At 38.0% G+C, this 17,233-nt stretch overlaps 1 protein-coding gene and 2 long non-coding RNA genes across 3 annotated transcripts; 1 reads left to right on the plus strand and 2 right to left on the minus strand.

Moving 5' to 3' along the window:
- Positions 1-486: 486 nt before the first annotated feature.
- LOC111834126 (uncharacterized) lies at positions 487-2,240 on the minus strand. The gene is made up of 4 exons (XR_002835919.1): positions 2,156-2,240; positions 1,718-1,826; positions 1,002-1,095; positions 487-674 (listed from the first exon to the last, which is right to left on the minus strand). It is a non-coding gene; the product is annotated as an uncharacterized lncRNA (long non-coding RNA).
- Positions 2,241-4,035: 1,795 nt separating this feature from the next.
- LOC111834124 (POU domain, class 4, transcription factor 1-like) lies at positions 4,036-6,988 on the minus strand. Its single transcript, XM_072700459.1, has 2 exons — positions 6,558-6,988; positions 4,036-6,214 (listed from the first exon to the last, which is right to left on the minus strand). The coding sequence occupies exons 1-2, from the start codon at positions 6,678-6,680 to the stop codon at positions 5,237-5,239; spliced, it is 1,101 nt and encodes a 366-aa protein (XP_072556560.1). The 5' UTR covers positions 6,681-6,988; the 3' UTR covers positions 4,036-5,236.
- A 2,520-nt stretch (positions 6,989-9,508) lies between these two features.
- On the plus strand, positions 9,509-15,671 carry LOC111834125 (uncharacterized). Its single transcript, XR_002835918.1, has 5 exons — positions 9,509-10,057; positions 12,151-12,248; positions 12,454-12,560; positions 15,076-15,181; positions 15,361-15,671. It is a non-coding gene; the product is annotated as an uncharacterized lncRNA (long non-coding RNA).
- Positions 15,672-17,233: the final 1,562 nt, after the last annotated feature.

Below are 17,233 nucleotides of genomic sequence, written 5' to 3' on the forward strand. Positions count from 1 at the left end.
TCAAACAGCAAAGGGTACAGAAAAGGGGATATTTCACAAATGCATTGGAAGACTGATAGAAAGTTAATATACAAAGAGAAAAAACACCAATGATGAAGGAATGAGAGTAGAATGGTGGATAGTTGGATAAGTAGGGTATAACATACAGGACAAAAGTACCTTATGCTGTTCACTGATGTGAGGAACTTTCTGGAAATGTCTTCAGTTATTATTATTATTATTTCTCTGTGAAAGGGAGAAAGAACATAAGAGCACTTAAGTATACTCATTCTCAGCAATTAACAAATGTACTGAAAGATTATCTGTTGGATTTCAAGAAGAGAAATGGTAGAATACAACTGCCATTATTAAAACTGGAAAAGAAACTGTTTGCTATTGCTGGTTTGTGGTTTTTTTTAAGTCGACAGGATTCAGCCTAATGTGTGGACCCCTGTACTCAGACTACTCACAAGGTCTTGCTTTCATTTTACTCCTCCAAAGGCATTGCAGTAAATGTGACCAGAGGTCAAATACAGCTGCTCAAATATTTTTCTTACTAAATGGCGGATTTATTGGATAAATAAGTTGTCCGCTTGATTCCGAACCCGTTGTGATTGAATTTTGCCGCTGTGTCAACATCGCCACCGCCCCATATCAGAGGCTGCATGGAGAATCGGCGCTACTGGCCGAGATTCCTGAGTAAATAAAAGTTGGAAATGAATACAGATTTCGAAGGTCTACGCTCCTGTTCCCATATGACATCTGTATCTTGGGGTCATTTTTCACGATTATTGTTCATAAGCAATATTACAGTTGGAGCAGCTGTGTAGGATATTCCTTATGGCGGTCATGCAGTTCAACTAAATTAAAGCATGAATACATAACCGGCTTTGCAAATAAAAAGTGCTTTATTTACCTAAATAATTTTATCTGAATATTTTCCAGTTTCTCGATTAAACAAATTCATTCTATAGCGCAGTATATGGGAGACAACAAATTATGCATTTAAAAATCCTACTCACCTTTCGTGTGGACCTTTGCATTTTAGATTTCGCTTACGTCAACATTAACCCACCTTAAAGAGACACATAGGCGTGAATCTTCAGGTCAATTTTACTGCAAAAAAAATCTTGATTATGTTCATGCTTTATCTAGACTTAAACAGGAATATTTTTATTTATTAAAAAATATTTTTAGCCCCTTTAAGACCCAAAAATAACGTCCCAGTCATTTTACAGACAATGACAAAAATCCCTTTTTTTCAGTTTGAGGAAAAGGGAGAAGCGGCAGAAAGCTTCTCTGCTTGAAAGGAGCCCAGCGTGTTGGCCTGTTTCATAAGAGCAATGAAAGGACTCGAGGATGAACCGTACACAAGCTTCTGCTGATCGTAAAATATTCAGAAGCATGATTCTCGGTGTGCTTCATACGACAGTAGTTTAGATAATTTTTTAAAAGGAAATTATTATTATTATGATTATTATTATTATTTTGCTTTTAGTTTGACGGCGGGATATCGTTGGCCTCTGCTGATGAAATCGTACTTGATTAACAGATCCGTGTGGCAAACAGCCTGACATATGGCTGCCGAAGCAGCTGGGAATCGTACCTAAGGCATCCCCTACGGCCATTAACATATTAGAAGCTTTTGTGCAGTCAGACAGTCGGACTTCATCTCGTGCCCAGCTCAGAAAGACAGCACCCCAGAGCTGTTTGATATAGGCTTTCAATAATGCATTACCGTTCAGTCTGCGAGGGAGCTGTTCTTGGTACTGAAATATGGCTGAAATCTGGAGCCCCAGTGAAGCCTGCGTTCATGAGTACATTAGCAAGTGCTCCCCGAGATCGTTCTGCAGGGATAAAAATACAGCTACCAAAACAACGATTCTAATAACTATAAAATCTATAGTGTTTTAATGAACTAGGAAAAAATGAATGCGTATAAAAATAAAAAATCGACATCCGTTATGTTTAAAATACTTTTAAGTGGGTTTTACTGTTTTTACAACCACACGGTCATTTTGTTATTACTATTAGACATTGTAGAGTGCAGTGAGAACGTTGCTTCTGTATTAAGTTTCTGGAATTTGGCAAAACACTTGAAAAGAAAACAGTTATTTTCCAAAAACAAATATTTAATGTAAGTTACATAGCTGCAAATAATTTAAACTTCACCTACCAATCAAATCTGATCAGGCAATACTCGTTGAAATTTGGACAACTTTATGGGTCTATCTAAAAGCTGAGAATCATGCTGCCTCCCTTAGTTTGGGAAAATATGTTAATTTATTATGTCGTCAAACTTCAGGGTGCGCATTTTTAACACGTCACAACTTTCTTCTTCTTCTTTTCTTCGTACTACCACTATAGGTATCAAATAAAACACATGGCGTATACTAAAAGCAGAACAACACTAAAACGTTTTCATTATATTTATGACGGAAATTGTTTCGTTATTTTTCCCAGAAATTAAACTAAATGTCCTTACTCACAAATCAACCATCCCATTTCTCCGAAGCCAAATACCAAACAAAAGCAATAAATAGGTCGCATTTCCCCGGTCTACAGCTGTGACCACTTTCATCAGCCGATTCTGTCAAAACCCCGTTAGCCCTCTGAAAATATTGCATTTTATATCACCAAAAGTCGATTAATACTGCATCACAAAACAATTAGTTTTAGGGAAAGTGCGGGCTTTGTATTATTATTATTATTTAACCAGATAATATAGACCTAACTAATTTGAGACCTATCAAATCGTTTTAATAATAATAATAATAATAATAACCGAATTTACGTTTCCGTTTTTACTGCTATATTATTATTATTATTATCATTGTTGGATTTTTCTGCTTATGATAATTTTGAGATAATTACTTTATTTTTTATTCTAGAAAAAAAAAATTACATACATATATTGCTAGACAAATCACTTATTGTATTATTGTTGTGGTTATTATTATTGTTGATGTCTTCTTGTTTCTGTTGCTTTGCTATGCAATTTGCAAAAAAAAAAATAATTAAAAACTAGTCATGGGATGATGTATAGTAAACACTTTTTATACTTCCGCCGAACTGCGCTTTAGAATATAAGAAATTTCTAAAACATCTTAGAACATTTCTAATATCGATAGTATCATGCAGTGGGGGTAAGTTACCAATTTATTATTGCCTATGCGGAAAACAACTGGCGGCAAATGATGCACGTGTATTTCTCCTGTTCTCAGTTTTCGATACAATACTTCCGACAACCGGAGGAAATGAAAATAGTTGGGGCTGTCAATTCAGGGTAATTAAATAAATCATAAAACACATAGTTAAAGTAGTCAATTGTTCTTTCTAGACTGAACTTCACCAATTTTCTGAATTGCATAAAATGAGATTTAGTCACAACAAACAAGCTAACAATAACAACGATGAAAATAATAATATTCAAGCTATCAACAACAACGATAATTATAATAATAATAAATAAAGTAAATGTTTTGTATTTAATCTTCTATAGGCCTACATTTGAAGGCAAGAGTGTTTCGCAAAATGCACTTTAAATAGTTTCACAGTTACGAAATATAATACTGCGGTTATTCAGGAAAATTTGTCCGTAAACTTGTATGTTTTCTTTGAGTTATTGCCCTGAAAAACAATCAATAAGTAGCATAACTTCATAACTACATACACTTTCATTTAAACTATCTCACACACTAAAAATATTGTACAAGAAAACTGCTCATACAATGTTGAAGTATTCCTTTTAGATATGCACAGTCGATATTGTATCGTTGTATCTGCTTTTTGTAGTTTTTGATGGTTATGATGCTGTTAAACAGAAACTGCCTATTTGAGAACTTCTTATAATGGCATGAAATGTTTGTAACAACAAGAATGGGCAGTCGATCTATCAATTATAAGAACATTACGTGTTTCACTCAAAAACGTAAGTGGAGTTCTCTGTTATTTTTATGATTATTCTTTTTTATTATCATTTCAAGCTGGTGGGGATGCAGCTCCCTTTTGTTGGATTTGGCTTACAGAATTTATTGAATATAAACACAACTCAGGAAGACACAATCATAGCTGAAGACCGAAAACATACAGGAGCGAGGAAAAAGACAGTGAGACATCGTCACGGAGCACGTTTCACGTGGGCGTAGTTTGTAAACATCTGTGCAAAAAAATAAAATTTTACTTGTATTTTTTGTTATTGTTTTGTTTTCCTTAGGCAATGCGAAAATACCATTCTGTTCTTACGTGAGAACAGGCTGTACTGATGCCTTTCACAATGGTCTACCGCTAGTGCTTATATAGTTATTTGAATGCACAAAATGTTTGCACTGTAAATTATAGGATACAAAAGTGTTCTGCCACATGCCATCGGAAAAATAAGAAATAATAATTTTTTGAATAACTTAATAAAACTGAATCGTGCAGGTTAAAGATCCATTTTTTTATTTTAAAATTCCGTATCCATTTATCCATGTTTTTTATTTTAACTTGGGATTCAGATTCTGAATTCTGAGAAGGTGTCATACATATATACAGTTAACCATATTAACATATCTAGCTAATGAACATAACCTAAATAACTATATATCTTAGTGCAAATTCAAAGTAAATTTCTGCGGTCGCAACCAAGGTCATTTTACAGTGGTATGATAGGAGTGGCCATTTCTACGTTTGGAGCTCTTTTTATAATCATGCAAATCTTCGAAATATTGACCAGGGAGAAAAGTTACGCGGATTACGGGCAACACTGAAAGTTGAGACCAATATTTGATGGATTTTTAAATGTTAGAACAATGCAATTTCAAACGTTGTTTATTTATTTATGTAATCACATAAATAAATAACCAAGCTAGCAAATGAACTTTACAGTTGCAAATAATAAGGTAACAAACAGATAACCTTATTTTTTTTTACAATGTTTAGCAATTTAATAGACACACATTATATGAAAGCATATTACCACATTAAAAAGAAATACATAAATTAAATAAAATTCAGAGGACTTTTTATCCAACCAACCAAGAATGGGGTATATACTGAACCAGCAAACATTTGCATACTTCACATTCATCAGTGAAACGAAGATGACTGGGGAGAAAGTAAATAAATAAAACATATCGTAATAATAAGCCTTATACAACCGGTTCCATTAATATACCACGTTTAAAGCCTTCGTTAAAAGGAAGACAGAAATTTATATTTATTTGGATGCTCCTTGGTCCCAAAACACGGTCAAAAGCAACTATTTTTCAGTCAGTTAATGGGTAGCAGAAAATTTTAACCGCTTTTGTTTTTGTCTTTGGTTACAAAACCATACGCGCACCACGTTCTTTTTGAGGTCCAGTTTCTCTGCTATTGCTGCTATCTTCTCTGACGACGGTCGAGGCTGAACAGCAAAGTATGCCTCTAAAGATCTTTTTTCCGGGGCTGCTATCGATGTCCTCTTACGCTTCTTTTCTCCCCCGTTAAAAATGTCAGGTTTGCTCATTTTTTCTCTTTGCGCTCCCTCAGCCTCTTCCAGCCATGCTTGAAGAATAGGTTTAAGCGCTATCATGTTGTTGTGCGAAAGAGTTAATGACTCGAAGCGACAAATCGTACTTTGACTTAAGGAGCCCACACCGGGGATTTTCAGATTGGCAAGCGCAGCACCAACGTCCGCTTGGGTTACACCGAGCTTTATTCTTCTTTGCTTAAACCGCTCTGCAAACGCCTCTAATTCCCTTGGATCGGTGTCTGAGTCGGTAATGGAGGCAAGTCCGTTTGTGGGGAGTCCTGGCGTGCTCTGGGAACTTCCGTGATGGCCAGGTAAAAGCCCGTGATGCGTAAGGGGGGAATTCATATTCATAGCAGCCTGGTGGGAAAGATGGCCCAGGCCGTGCATGTGTGAGTGCGGATGGGCAGAGGTGGAAATCAGTCCTCCCCCACCACCGCCGCCTCCGCCACCTCCGGTCCCGTCGTGTCCACCGGTCATTAAGGCCAGAGAAGGCGAGCTAATGTGCTCCATGAGGTCTGGGGGTTCAAGGTTCTGGTGATGGTGATGGTGGTGGTGGTGATGATGGTGGGCGAGAGGCACGGTGGAGGTCGACGAGCACGGCACGCTGCTCATCGTGTGGTAAGTCGCATCAGGCTTGAAGGGATGGGTCTTGCCCTGAGACACTGCGATATCCACGGCTGCCAGGGCTTCGGCGCGGGCCAGGAGCGTCTCATCTAGGCTGGCAAAGATGTTGCTCTGCAGCTGAAAGTGGAAGGAAGGAGAGAAACGGTAATGGTGAGAAAAAAGGGTATCAGGAATAAATGGATATGTTAACCTCAGCTGGGGAATACTGTCATCATAGACCACATTCTGAATATTCCTTTCTGAAGTTGAAGTCATAAAAATTAATACAAAAAGGCAGAAGTCGCAGCCTTCGGTGAATATGCCTTCAAAAAAGATCACAGGCGTTCAGATGATTGCCGAGGAATACATGAAAAAAACATTAAGCGCCGCTTGTCAGATTGTGCCTCGCAGTACTCCTTCTTATTACAAACGAGCAGACCCTGGTATAGAAAGAGACACGAGATAACTTTAGCTACTTTACCTGTGGAGTCTGCAGGCAGGCTCTCCGTATCGCCTCCGAGCTGGAGTGAAGAGTGGTGTACTTGTGTTCAGGTAAAGTCGGATGCATGGCAAAATGTGGTTGTTTGCTGTTCATGGACATCATAATTGCGGATCCTCGAAATAATTAAAGTGCACAGGAGAAAGGTACCGCTCCGGGTTTGTTCACCAGTGATGCAATAACTAGGGGTGTTGAGTGCAGGTTTCGAGTCGGGAGATCATACGGTGATGCTTGCAGCCCCAGTCGCACTCGTCTGTTCGCTGTTTCCTACTGCTGGGATGAGAAGAGCTCCTACACCTGAGTCCCTCAGATCTCGTCAAGCGATTGCGGCTTCTCTCGCGAGACACTAAGCCGTGCAGGCTGACAGATGACAGACGCTTTAAGTCCAGTTGCCTCTCTAGCACTCCGACACGTCGACGGCGGGATTCTTTTTGAGGACGGAGAGGTATAAAGCATGGGTTCTACACCTGTAGATTGTGCGCAGGCGTATTCGCTGACAACTGTTTTTGAGCAAGCAAACATAGCCTACTAGCATCATACTCATTTCATTTATCTGTTTTAGGTTTGTTATGGCTATATGAAACATAACTTTTTAATATAATAAATGTCAATTACTACCTGGAAATCTCAATACAACAACAAAAATAATAGTATATAATAATAATAATAGTAATAATAATAATAATAATAATAATAATAATAAAAGTAGTTTCACCACGTCCAAACTTAAAATTTTAACCTACATTAAAAGTATTAGTAGACCGTATATATTCTAAAACTTTATAGATAGATATAATGAGCTATGATTGTATTACCTATGTAATCTAGAGAATATGAACAATATTATTAAAACCATAAAATTGTATATATAAAAAAAATCAGTATCATATCCTCATCGATAACATCTACTGGACGGAGTAAATCGAAGCATGATGAATCACAAGGGCTCCCTGGGGGAATGTAGGAGTCTCGCGAGCTTTGCGTAACTGTGGAGCTTGTTATTAGCGTCAAGTTCAATAATGTGTTTCTGAGTAAACAGAAGAGCTATTGAAAAGTTAAGTGGGGTTTTGTTATTACTGAAAACGCATTATACTTTTTAAAAGACTTTCGAATACTTAGGTTATTGTCATTTAACTCTTTCATCTACCCATGGATACGGAGATAGGCTACAATTATTGATACGGCAGCAATGTTTGTGGTTCATCAAAATTTACGAAACACTAACTTATGCAGGCATACATGCCATTAATTAATAAGAAACTTGACGTTTGAATTATCACGAATTCGAAGTGTCGCATTAAAATCCCATTTGTTACAATCATAAGACTTAACTTTTTGGGCAGGAATAATCGTACACTGATCACTCGGACAGCGACTTTTATCTAACCCATACTCAGGCAAGTTATATGTAACCTAAACTCAACGGTGCAAGAGACAGTTTGATGTAGGGGGTACTTAATTTAAGTACTAAGGTCTATTTTTGGGGCGATGAATGAATCCAAAGGAAGTAATGGGCGGTTGACGCCCCTCCTCTGCTACTTACGCCCCTGCCCGCACTATACCATTTGAACACACACGATGTATCAATACGCAACCGTTATAATACACCCTTACGGGTCTACATCCGATACGTAAAATAGTACGAAACGTATATATAACAAACTAGCAAAAGTCATTAATGTAATTTCTGTCTAGTTTATAAGTCAAGGATAGTATACCTAGTCAAGCATGAATTTGTTTTTGGTTATGTCACGTAGTAGTCTTAATAACGGATAGGTCCAAGAATTAACATTTTAAAACTGATTCTGAATCTGTGCCCCGTCCGAATTCCTGGCATGACTGAACCACACGACTGGTGACGACTGAGGAAAGCTGTCTGTAGCGTCAACTGGCTTACACTTAAAACTTAATTAGCCGAAAATCTAAATGAAGAAGGTAAACACATGTGTAAAAAGAGTATTGGTGACACTCGTAAAATCTTCATCTAATTAAGCATTTTGGAATTAGCCTGTTCGATCATTAAATTTGGCAAAACTTAATTGCGCATTTGATTAGGCCGTTTTACGTAATGCGAGGTTTATGGGGAAGCATCAAACAGGCAAACTGATTAAACATGCTGTATTATCTACTCAAAACGTTTCATCTCTTTACGTCGGATCTTTGCGTTGATAGTATACATCTTATCGAAAAGAATATACATGCAATTAGTTATACGACTGATTTGTATGCATGTATGTGTGTGTGTATACATATGTATATGATACATAAAATCACAACATGAATTTTAAGTTATGCACTGGGTCACACTTTGTGAAAAGAATGAATGAATCCATGGCTTTGGTGTACATGGTTATGTGGGTGTTTAGCTATCTAGCATTGTTGTAATTGTTCTTAATTTAATGATAGACAATGCAGTGGAGCCCATGTTTTTTATATATAGATGTGTAATAGTGTCTTATTGGGAAATGTAACTGCTTCACAGTTTCCTTTATGGATTCAAATCCAGATGCAACTATGTAAGGATGGACATTGCATTTTTCCATTGTGTTCTGAGGCTTTGCGGTATCAGGTGAATTGATGAGGATGAGTGAAATTTTCCCGGTGTGACCATCTGAGCAACAGTGAGTCAGTGTTTGTGTCTAAGTGTCCTGTGATGGAGAGGGATCCAATCCAGGCTGCACATGACACTGAATTTCTCAGACAGCCAGGTTCCCCGGACACGCACCGAGCATGGATGAAAAGTTTTATCCTTAAAAAAGAGAAAATAAATAATTGCCCATTATTTGTGTTTTATTACAATTATGATGCATATTGGGTATTATTTGAATTCTAGTACAATATTTCCTTATGTGAATCTGCTGTAAGAAAAAAAAAAAGATTTGTAAAATTCTTACTCAGAGTTCCAGGAATAATCCTAATATTGAAAATTGTGAGAGATTTTGCTGTAACGTAAACTTTTCTTATAAAATTTCCAGGTTTATAAAGTGGTATACATTTAGTTTTCTGTACTATTAACTACATAAAGATCCCATAAAGGATCTCAAACCCTGCATTCCATGTAGTACGGATATCATGAGCATCTCTGCATTGTTGCATTGTTGACAAATCCTGTTTATTTAAGTGTAAAACTACTCTGAGAGGACTCTGATGTGGTGCTTTTAAGGATGACATGGATAGAATACAAATACATTCTTTGTGTGACATAGTAAATTCTAAAGCTGGGTGTTGTGATCTTCCAGCCATAGATGTATGCCAGACAATTAATTACTATGACTTCCGATTTCAGCATCTATTGATCTTCTCTATGGCCTTATTTTTCATTCCTAAATGGCGCACATCTCCAGGTTTGAATTGTAAGGGCAATGGAGGCCTGCGAATCAGCAGTCCACATGGTGTCTTCATATTAGGCTTCTCTCCATGTAAAATGGCACCTTACCATTTCGCCTTGAAAGGTTTAGATTGCCCTAAGAGCAAGGCAGAAGGTGAGTGGCCGCTTCTTGCTCAGCTGACCTTTTCCATTCAAAGCTTAATCAGTGACAAATGCTTGCATTAATTACCCCTGTAGTCCCATCCCAGTCCTCAGAGCTCCTGTGCCTCCAAGCGGTTACTCAAAAGGAGGGCGACACGCTGATTAGCGTGTGTGCATGTGTCTGTGTGTGCGTGTGTCTGTGTGTGTGTGTGTGCGTGTGCGCGCAGAGCGACTGGGGGCGGATGAGGCATTGCCACCATTTCACGCCGCTGGTTGCTCAGGGACCAGGTCCTGCCCACCTGCAGCTTTCATTTACTGATTAGCAGCGCTGACCGTGCTGAGCCCCACTGGCTGTGACCCTGGGAGGCGCAGGATGCACTGCGTGATCCATGGCTCTGTAAAGATTTTCAGATTAACTCACTCCCAGCCGGAACTTACTTTGGCTTTTCTTATTATTTCGCTCCACTCTCAGGTTCGCAGCTTTCAGTTGCCCCTAAACATTGTCTGTTTGTTGGTAACACATACAGTACCAACCATTCAACACAGAAAAGTAGCTCTTTTTTGTTTTGAAACATCTGTTGTATGTGCCAGGCAGACTTTCATGTGGATCAATCCATAAATGTTAAATAACTGTTCAATGTGTCCTTGCACATAATTGGCTATTTGCACTTATATCCATTTATTAGTGACTGAAGGGAGTATGGTTGGTTTACAATGATTAGTCGGATCTCAAAATAAGTATCAGGTTTATTTGGAGAGGAAGGTAGACAGAAATGGCATTGCACGATAACGTCTTTGGATTGTGAAAGATGAAATTACTGGTTGCTTTGTGTATTGAGTACAGTTTTTGGTTAGATATACAGGTAACACTTTACTTTAGGGGGCACAAGTAACTCAGTTACTACTCAAGAACAAATCATTAACTATTATAATTCCTGCATGAAATACATGAACCGTCATGGCTGCCTCATGATGAACAAACATGGGATCAGTATGTCGCTAACACTTACTTACTGGTTAATTAATGCATTAAGTAAGAATGCACTACTACATTATCTGTGTCCCAAAGTAAATTATCAATTTACATTTATTCCTATGTAAAGGTTTGAGCATCTTAAAAGTTAATACAAGACACAAGGGAACAAGTGAAGTGTATAAAACAGGAAACGACCCCAACATAATGACATTATTAGCATGTGTAGTCATTTGCTGAGACATTGCTTTAACATGACAGACTTTTTGCTACTTGTGGTCATTAATGTCCTTAATTTAAAAACAAATTCAGTAAACAGTGAAACAAAAAGTACCAGTGTTTCACCCAGAGCTGCATAAAACAACATATGCATGAAGGTGTAAATAAAGAATCGGTAAATGTTAATGCTAATTACAAGTCCATGTGGGGAATAAACTTTTATGATAATCTTATATCATCATCATTACATCATTACATAATAATACTGACTCATAATGTTGAAAATATGCCTTTGCAAAGATGTCCTTCACGTTCTGTGGCTGGTTATAGAAGTCTGCTCCATGGATGCTTATTCGTTCCACAGGCTTCATTCTGCATGTATCAGTTCAAATTAGGTCTCTGGATGTTTACAGTGCTGACAATGATCTCCCCCAGATCTCTTCCGGATCTCCCTCAGATCTCTTCCAGATCTCCCCCAGATCTCCCCAGATCTCCCCCAGTTCTCTGCTACATTTAGACCTAATATACTTAACACGATGAAATACGGTAATGATAATGGAAAAAGCAGTCGTACAGAATATGAATTACAGTACCCAATGTATAATGCAAATACAATACAGATCAGCAATCTTCGATAATACTTTAACGTTCCAAAGTTTTTCTGCTAAATTGCTTCACATAAACACTAGTATACTCAGATATATAGTAATGTACTCCGTCTCCATAATAATAATTAAGATAGGAAGATACAATAAAAGGCAGCGATCAGACTTAAAACCCACATTTTATTTACATCGTTTCAGACATTTGTATGGTGTTCACAGATATGGTTATTGTCTTCTTTTTAATCCTGCAAATAGCTCTCTGAAGCAGTATTCCAACCAGACCTTCCTTTTATTGACATTGTTCTGAAGTTAAGGAGCAAGCGGACATAGACGCAGCATCCAAAGCACACAAAGGAAGGTTACCTTCATGGTCTGCATCTTTCCCAAAAGCGAAGACAAACAAACAGGTTCATTTATTTACTTGCATTCCTGATGAACCATATGAATGTTGCCTGTGTGCATATATGAATGTATGCTATATATCTTAGGGGAGTAAGCTGATTATCACAAACGAAGTCCATCGCTGGATTACTGAGGGCACTTGAAGCACTTCAGGAGTTGTTATTTATGCTGTTATTCGGCATTAAGGTGATTTTATTGCTTTGCCTTCAGGCTGGTTTCGGCACACATGTCAGCGAGCCGCTCTGCAGATGAGGCCCCGGCAGCACAGTGACTTGTTCTCATCAGAAGGCCCTGGGGACTGCAGGCGGATTATTATGGTAATATTATAGCCCTTCTGCCCTCTCCACCAGCACAGCTGGGCTGCCGCATCATTACAAGTATTGTAACAATCTGTTTGGCGGAGCACAGGATGAGCGCTACACGCATAGATCACGTGTAACGTGATTAAAATTTGCAGCTTGAATGAAATGTAAAGCATGTTTTGAACCCCCTGCTCAAGTTATCCAGATAATGTGAGTGTGTGCATGTGTGTGTACGCGTTCCTGAGTATATGTTTTATGAGGCTTATTATATTTAATGAAGGGGATTTGTTAGTAAAGGCTTTTTGCTATACTTTTTATTCATTTTTTAATTATATAATGTGACATCATCATTTTGCCAGGCAAGTAAAAAATTAGGGCAGAAATGATTCCTCATTTAGACTGTAGTCATTCTGTTAGTTGGGCTGATTTCATTTATCTCTTTTGTTACCTCCGTCTTCCTTCAATGGACTGTGGCTTACAGTGTTTCACATCATGTTCACAATCGCAAGGCTTCATGTCACATTAATTCATCCAGGCAATGATATGATTACCGGTTACATCGCAGATACATGCCAGATATATCTGGAAAAACTGCTAATAACTGTTAGTGGTTAATTTCTTCAGTCATGTAGTGTGAAACCAGCTGTGTCCATAATGACATATAGACAAATCATTAAATTAGCATTTTGGGGGACATTGTTGTTCATGAAGTTCTAAGCAACATTCATTTACAGGATGTATGTATCCATCCATAACCACTTACCCTATTCAGGGTCACAGTGGGTCCAGAGCCTATGGGCACACAGCAGGGAACATCCAGGTTGGGGTGCCAACCCATCACAGAGCGCACTCACATCTATGGGCAATTTGGTGATGTCAATTAACCTCAGCATGTTTTTTGGGCTGTGGGGGGAAGCTGGAGTACCCAGAGGAGACACGACACGACAACATGGGGAGAACATGCAAACTGCACACACACAGAACCCTGGTGGAGACTCGAACCCTGGTTCCAGCGGGTGTGAGGCAAGAGTGCTAAACACTGCACCACCATGCCACCCTGTACAGGATGTATCGTATAGGGTTATTTTTTGGCTTTTTTAATATGATATCTGGACACAACATTCATTAAAATGTGAAATCTGCAAATGTAAGTTGCACTTACTGTCAAGATTCTAACTCTTTACTCTGCCATGGGTAAGTGGGGGGGGGGGGGGGGGTTGGAGCCTGTTTCAGGCTGCATAGAGACACCCGGGCCAGGATTGGGCTCCATGACAGGGCACATGCACGATCTCGTCCCATGGGCAGTGGCTGCATGCTTTGGAGTGCCGAAGAAATCCACACACATCGAGGAGAACAAGAGAGGCACACAGAGTTGAGGCAGAATTTGAAGCCCCAGCCCTGGGTCTGCCAACTACTGAGACACTTTTTTTGCTGTTGTGTGTCCATATGATCAACCTCTAGCATAGGGTGCAGTAAACGAGCAGATAGCTATGTGAAACACAATATGACATCAAGTGCTTTCTGTCGTCATATACTTTGTTTCAAAGAAACAAGATGGTTCTGAGATATCAAATATTAATTCTTTCTGTCTTTGTTCTATTTTTGGTACTCACTTTAATGTAATTCTATGCAGATATTAATAGAGAAGCAAATCAATTACAGACAAACGAGAGGAAAGGCCCTTTTGAATGTTCTAAAATGAACTAGAGAAAAAAATCTGAATATTTAATTATATATGTTACATATTTAATTACATATAGTGTCTAATTACATTTAATTATAAGCATGTCACACTTTTTTTTTTTACTTTTGCTAAGCTGCATAGAATTCTCTAGATACTAGAAGCAGCAACCTGACCCTATAATAATCTTCAAATAAGTTCTAATTAACTTATTTGAAAGACAGAGAGAGAAAAGCAGAGCTAATTGTAAGATTATTAAATACATTACCTGAAGCAAAGGTGCACGTCAGGCTCATTGTTGTCACCTTAACAAGGTGTGACGGGGAAACGTTTGCTTACAGAACCAATATACCTATTAGGGTCGCGTTTCCCCCACATAAGAGCTTATTAATTATTTGTGGCCGTCTGACTTTATGTTTTGATGCTGGTGGCCTGGTCAGGGATTATAATTACCACTTTGCTGTCTGTATCATATTTATCCCCCTGTTCTTCGTGCCATATTACTCACGCATCTTCTCCTCCTCCTGGTACACAAGACCAAAAGTGCAGGCACATCATTTATTGATAAGACAAAAAGAATGTAATGAAATTATCAATGTTCTTGAATTAATTATGAACATGATTAAGAAAGCTAAAATCTCTGGAGCCAGGGTCTCATTACGCATTCAGTCTTAGGGACTGCTTTCATTCAGGGCAGGGAATAGGCTTTGAGCACGCAGTGCTTCTCCTTTACCTTTCCTTCACATTCTCATCCTGGCCGGAGCACAGTCTTCTGGGCTCGTTTTGACCCTTTTGCTTGGTGTCCTGACACCCAAAGCACAGTCTGTTTTTATTTTTTCATAACCCAAGCGGTGTCCTGACTCAGTGGCCTGCACCTCTTCCTGGAGCCTGCAGCGGATCCCAGATCACCGGCAGCCTCTCTCCGCAGCGTCTCCACTGCTGGCCCTCCAATGATGTGAGTACCCTGCTGGGCCACTTTACTTTCTGCTATGCTTTAATGCATGTTTTACCAAAATTAAATGCCATATTTCTAATAACTATTAGGAATGTAAGATTTTTGTATGCTTAATCTTTTAAATTGTTGCCTGGCTTATATTGGTATCAAACTGTATTTTTTTTTTTTTGTAATTGAAGGGCGTGTATCTGGGAACTGTACAAAGAGTGCTGAAACTCTCACTGCCAACTTTTACTGGGCATTACAGTCAGCGGGTTCAACAGCACCATTAAACTGTATAACGATCATCTCTTTCTGAAACGGGAGCTTATTTTAAGCTTACCTTTGGAATCCAATAAAAGGGAACCTTCATGGATTACAAATCATATTTTATACACTTTTTATATGGTCATGAGCAATGTTGTTCGTATCATGTATGGAATTAACTGCAAAGTAATAATGATTTGACATTTAATAATGTATCAGTGGTACATGCACAATCCAAGTTTTTTCTTTGCTTCTCATATTTTTATTAAATAAATTATACATATTGAAAAACAGTAAAATGACTGGATAGATATTGTGAATAAAGTGAATCTGACAAGATCTTTCACTGTGTTGTCAAGGCATGCATTTCTTTGCAAAGTCAAATTTAAAACAAGGGGATGTAATGGGATGATTAGATGAGATATTTGCATTTTCATGCTCCCCAACAGTCACTTTGACTGGTGTTCAGGGTACTGTGAGAATCAAGACAAAATTTTAACATGGAAATCATTTACTATATTTTTATGTATGCAAGAGTAACATACAGAAGGATGTTACATGTTACTTTTTCGTTACTTATGTCTAATCACAAAAGAAATCTGCTTTCACAAGTAAGGGATCCATGTGTTTCAAAACGCCAGTAAGAGCTGACAGTAGTGAAGTATATGACCCTGTGGGTTTTGGGCAGGACATCCCAGAAGAAAATAAAGAAAATAAAGTGGTTTTATAAAGCAGTAGTACAAAAGAAAAGTAGATCTTGTTCAGTATATATATACTGAAAGTTTTTGAAGTACAAAAATAAAAATACAATAAATGTATTATTATTATTATTATTTTATTATTACTATTATTAATATACTATTGGTATATTACATTACTGATTGCTGTATTACCACAGTTGGTTTGTTCCTATATGAAAGCACATCATGTGTATGAGGGAAGGGTTGTTTTGTGTTTGCTGGACCCATATTTGAGTACTTCTGTGTGTGTGTTGGGGGGGGGGGTTAAATAATTTGACTAAATTATTTACTGCCCTACATTTAATCCCAGTCAAACAATGTATGTTTACACCAACAAAAAAATACTTTTTAAAAAAGGCCTTTAAGGCTTTGCTCTACTCAGAAGGGTTAATGGACACAAGAGGGGCCTTGGATTGATCGGGGATATTGGATCGCCCATAAAGCTGCTGTTATTGGATATTACCCTGCTATCAGCCTGCCACCATGGCACAGATAAGAAGTGCTAACTGAGGAGAATGTTCCTAGCGGGCAGATAGGGTTTCCGGTCCCACAGGGCCGAAGAGCCACATGCTGCCAGCTCAGGAGCTTTTACTTCATCGAGTAAATCCAGGGCTTATCAAGTTACTGCCCCCTAACTGCTCAAATATTTAACTACTCTCATTAAATGTTGCTAAAGCATGTAGCTGACAGAAACTAATTAAAATGCATCTGCTTTTCATAGATAATGCTTGATTTCTATACGATGCAGAAAAATAAAAAAGATACAAGACTTGCAGTCCTGCACAGTCAGATGCAATAAAACATTCGGTGTAAAGACATTAACCAGAGTTTGCATTTTTAGTACTGCTGATTTTAGAAAGTATGCTATCACAGTTTGCTTTTTATTTTATAATGGAACATCATAACAAAACATTCCGATAAATTTTAATATTAGAAGAAAAGAAAAACATTGCATTATACTCTATGACAAATTACTAAATTTGGAGTAATCTTCTTTGAGGGAGTAACATATTAGTTTGATTTTAAATGAGGAATAGGACCTATAATTAAGCTGTAATGCAGTAAT

This window comes from Paramormyrops kingsleyae, chromosome 16 (assembly GCF_048594095.1).
Source record: "Paramormyrops kingsleyae isolate MSU_618 chromosome 16, PKINGS_0.4, whole genome shotgun sequence".
Taxonomy (NCBI): Eukaryota; Metazoa; Chordata; class Actinopteri; order Osteoglossiformes; family Mormyridae; genus Paramormyrops; species Paramormyrops kingsleyae.

What these genes read in the sequence shown, in the direction of transcription:
- LOC111834124 (XM_072700459.1), bottom strand. Translation starts at nt 6,680, where the DNA reads ATGATGTCCATGAACAGCAAACAACCACATTTTGCCATGCATCCGACT. An exon ending in CCTGCCTGCAGACTCCACAG is followed by an intron (nt 6,215 to 6,557) that starts GTAAAGTAGCTA and finishes TTCCACTTTCAG; the next exon opens with CTGCAGAGCAACATCTTTGC.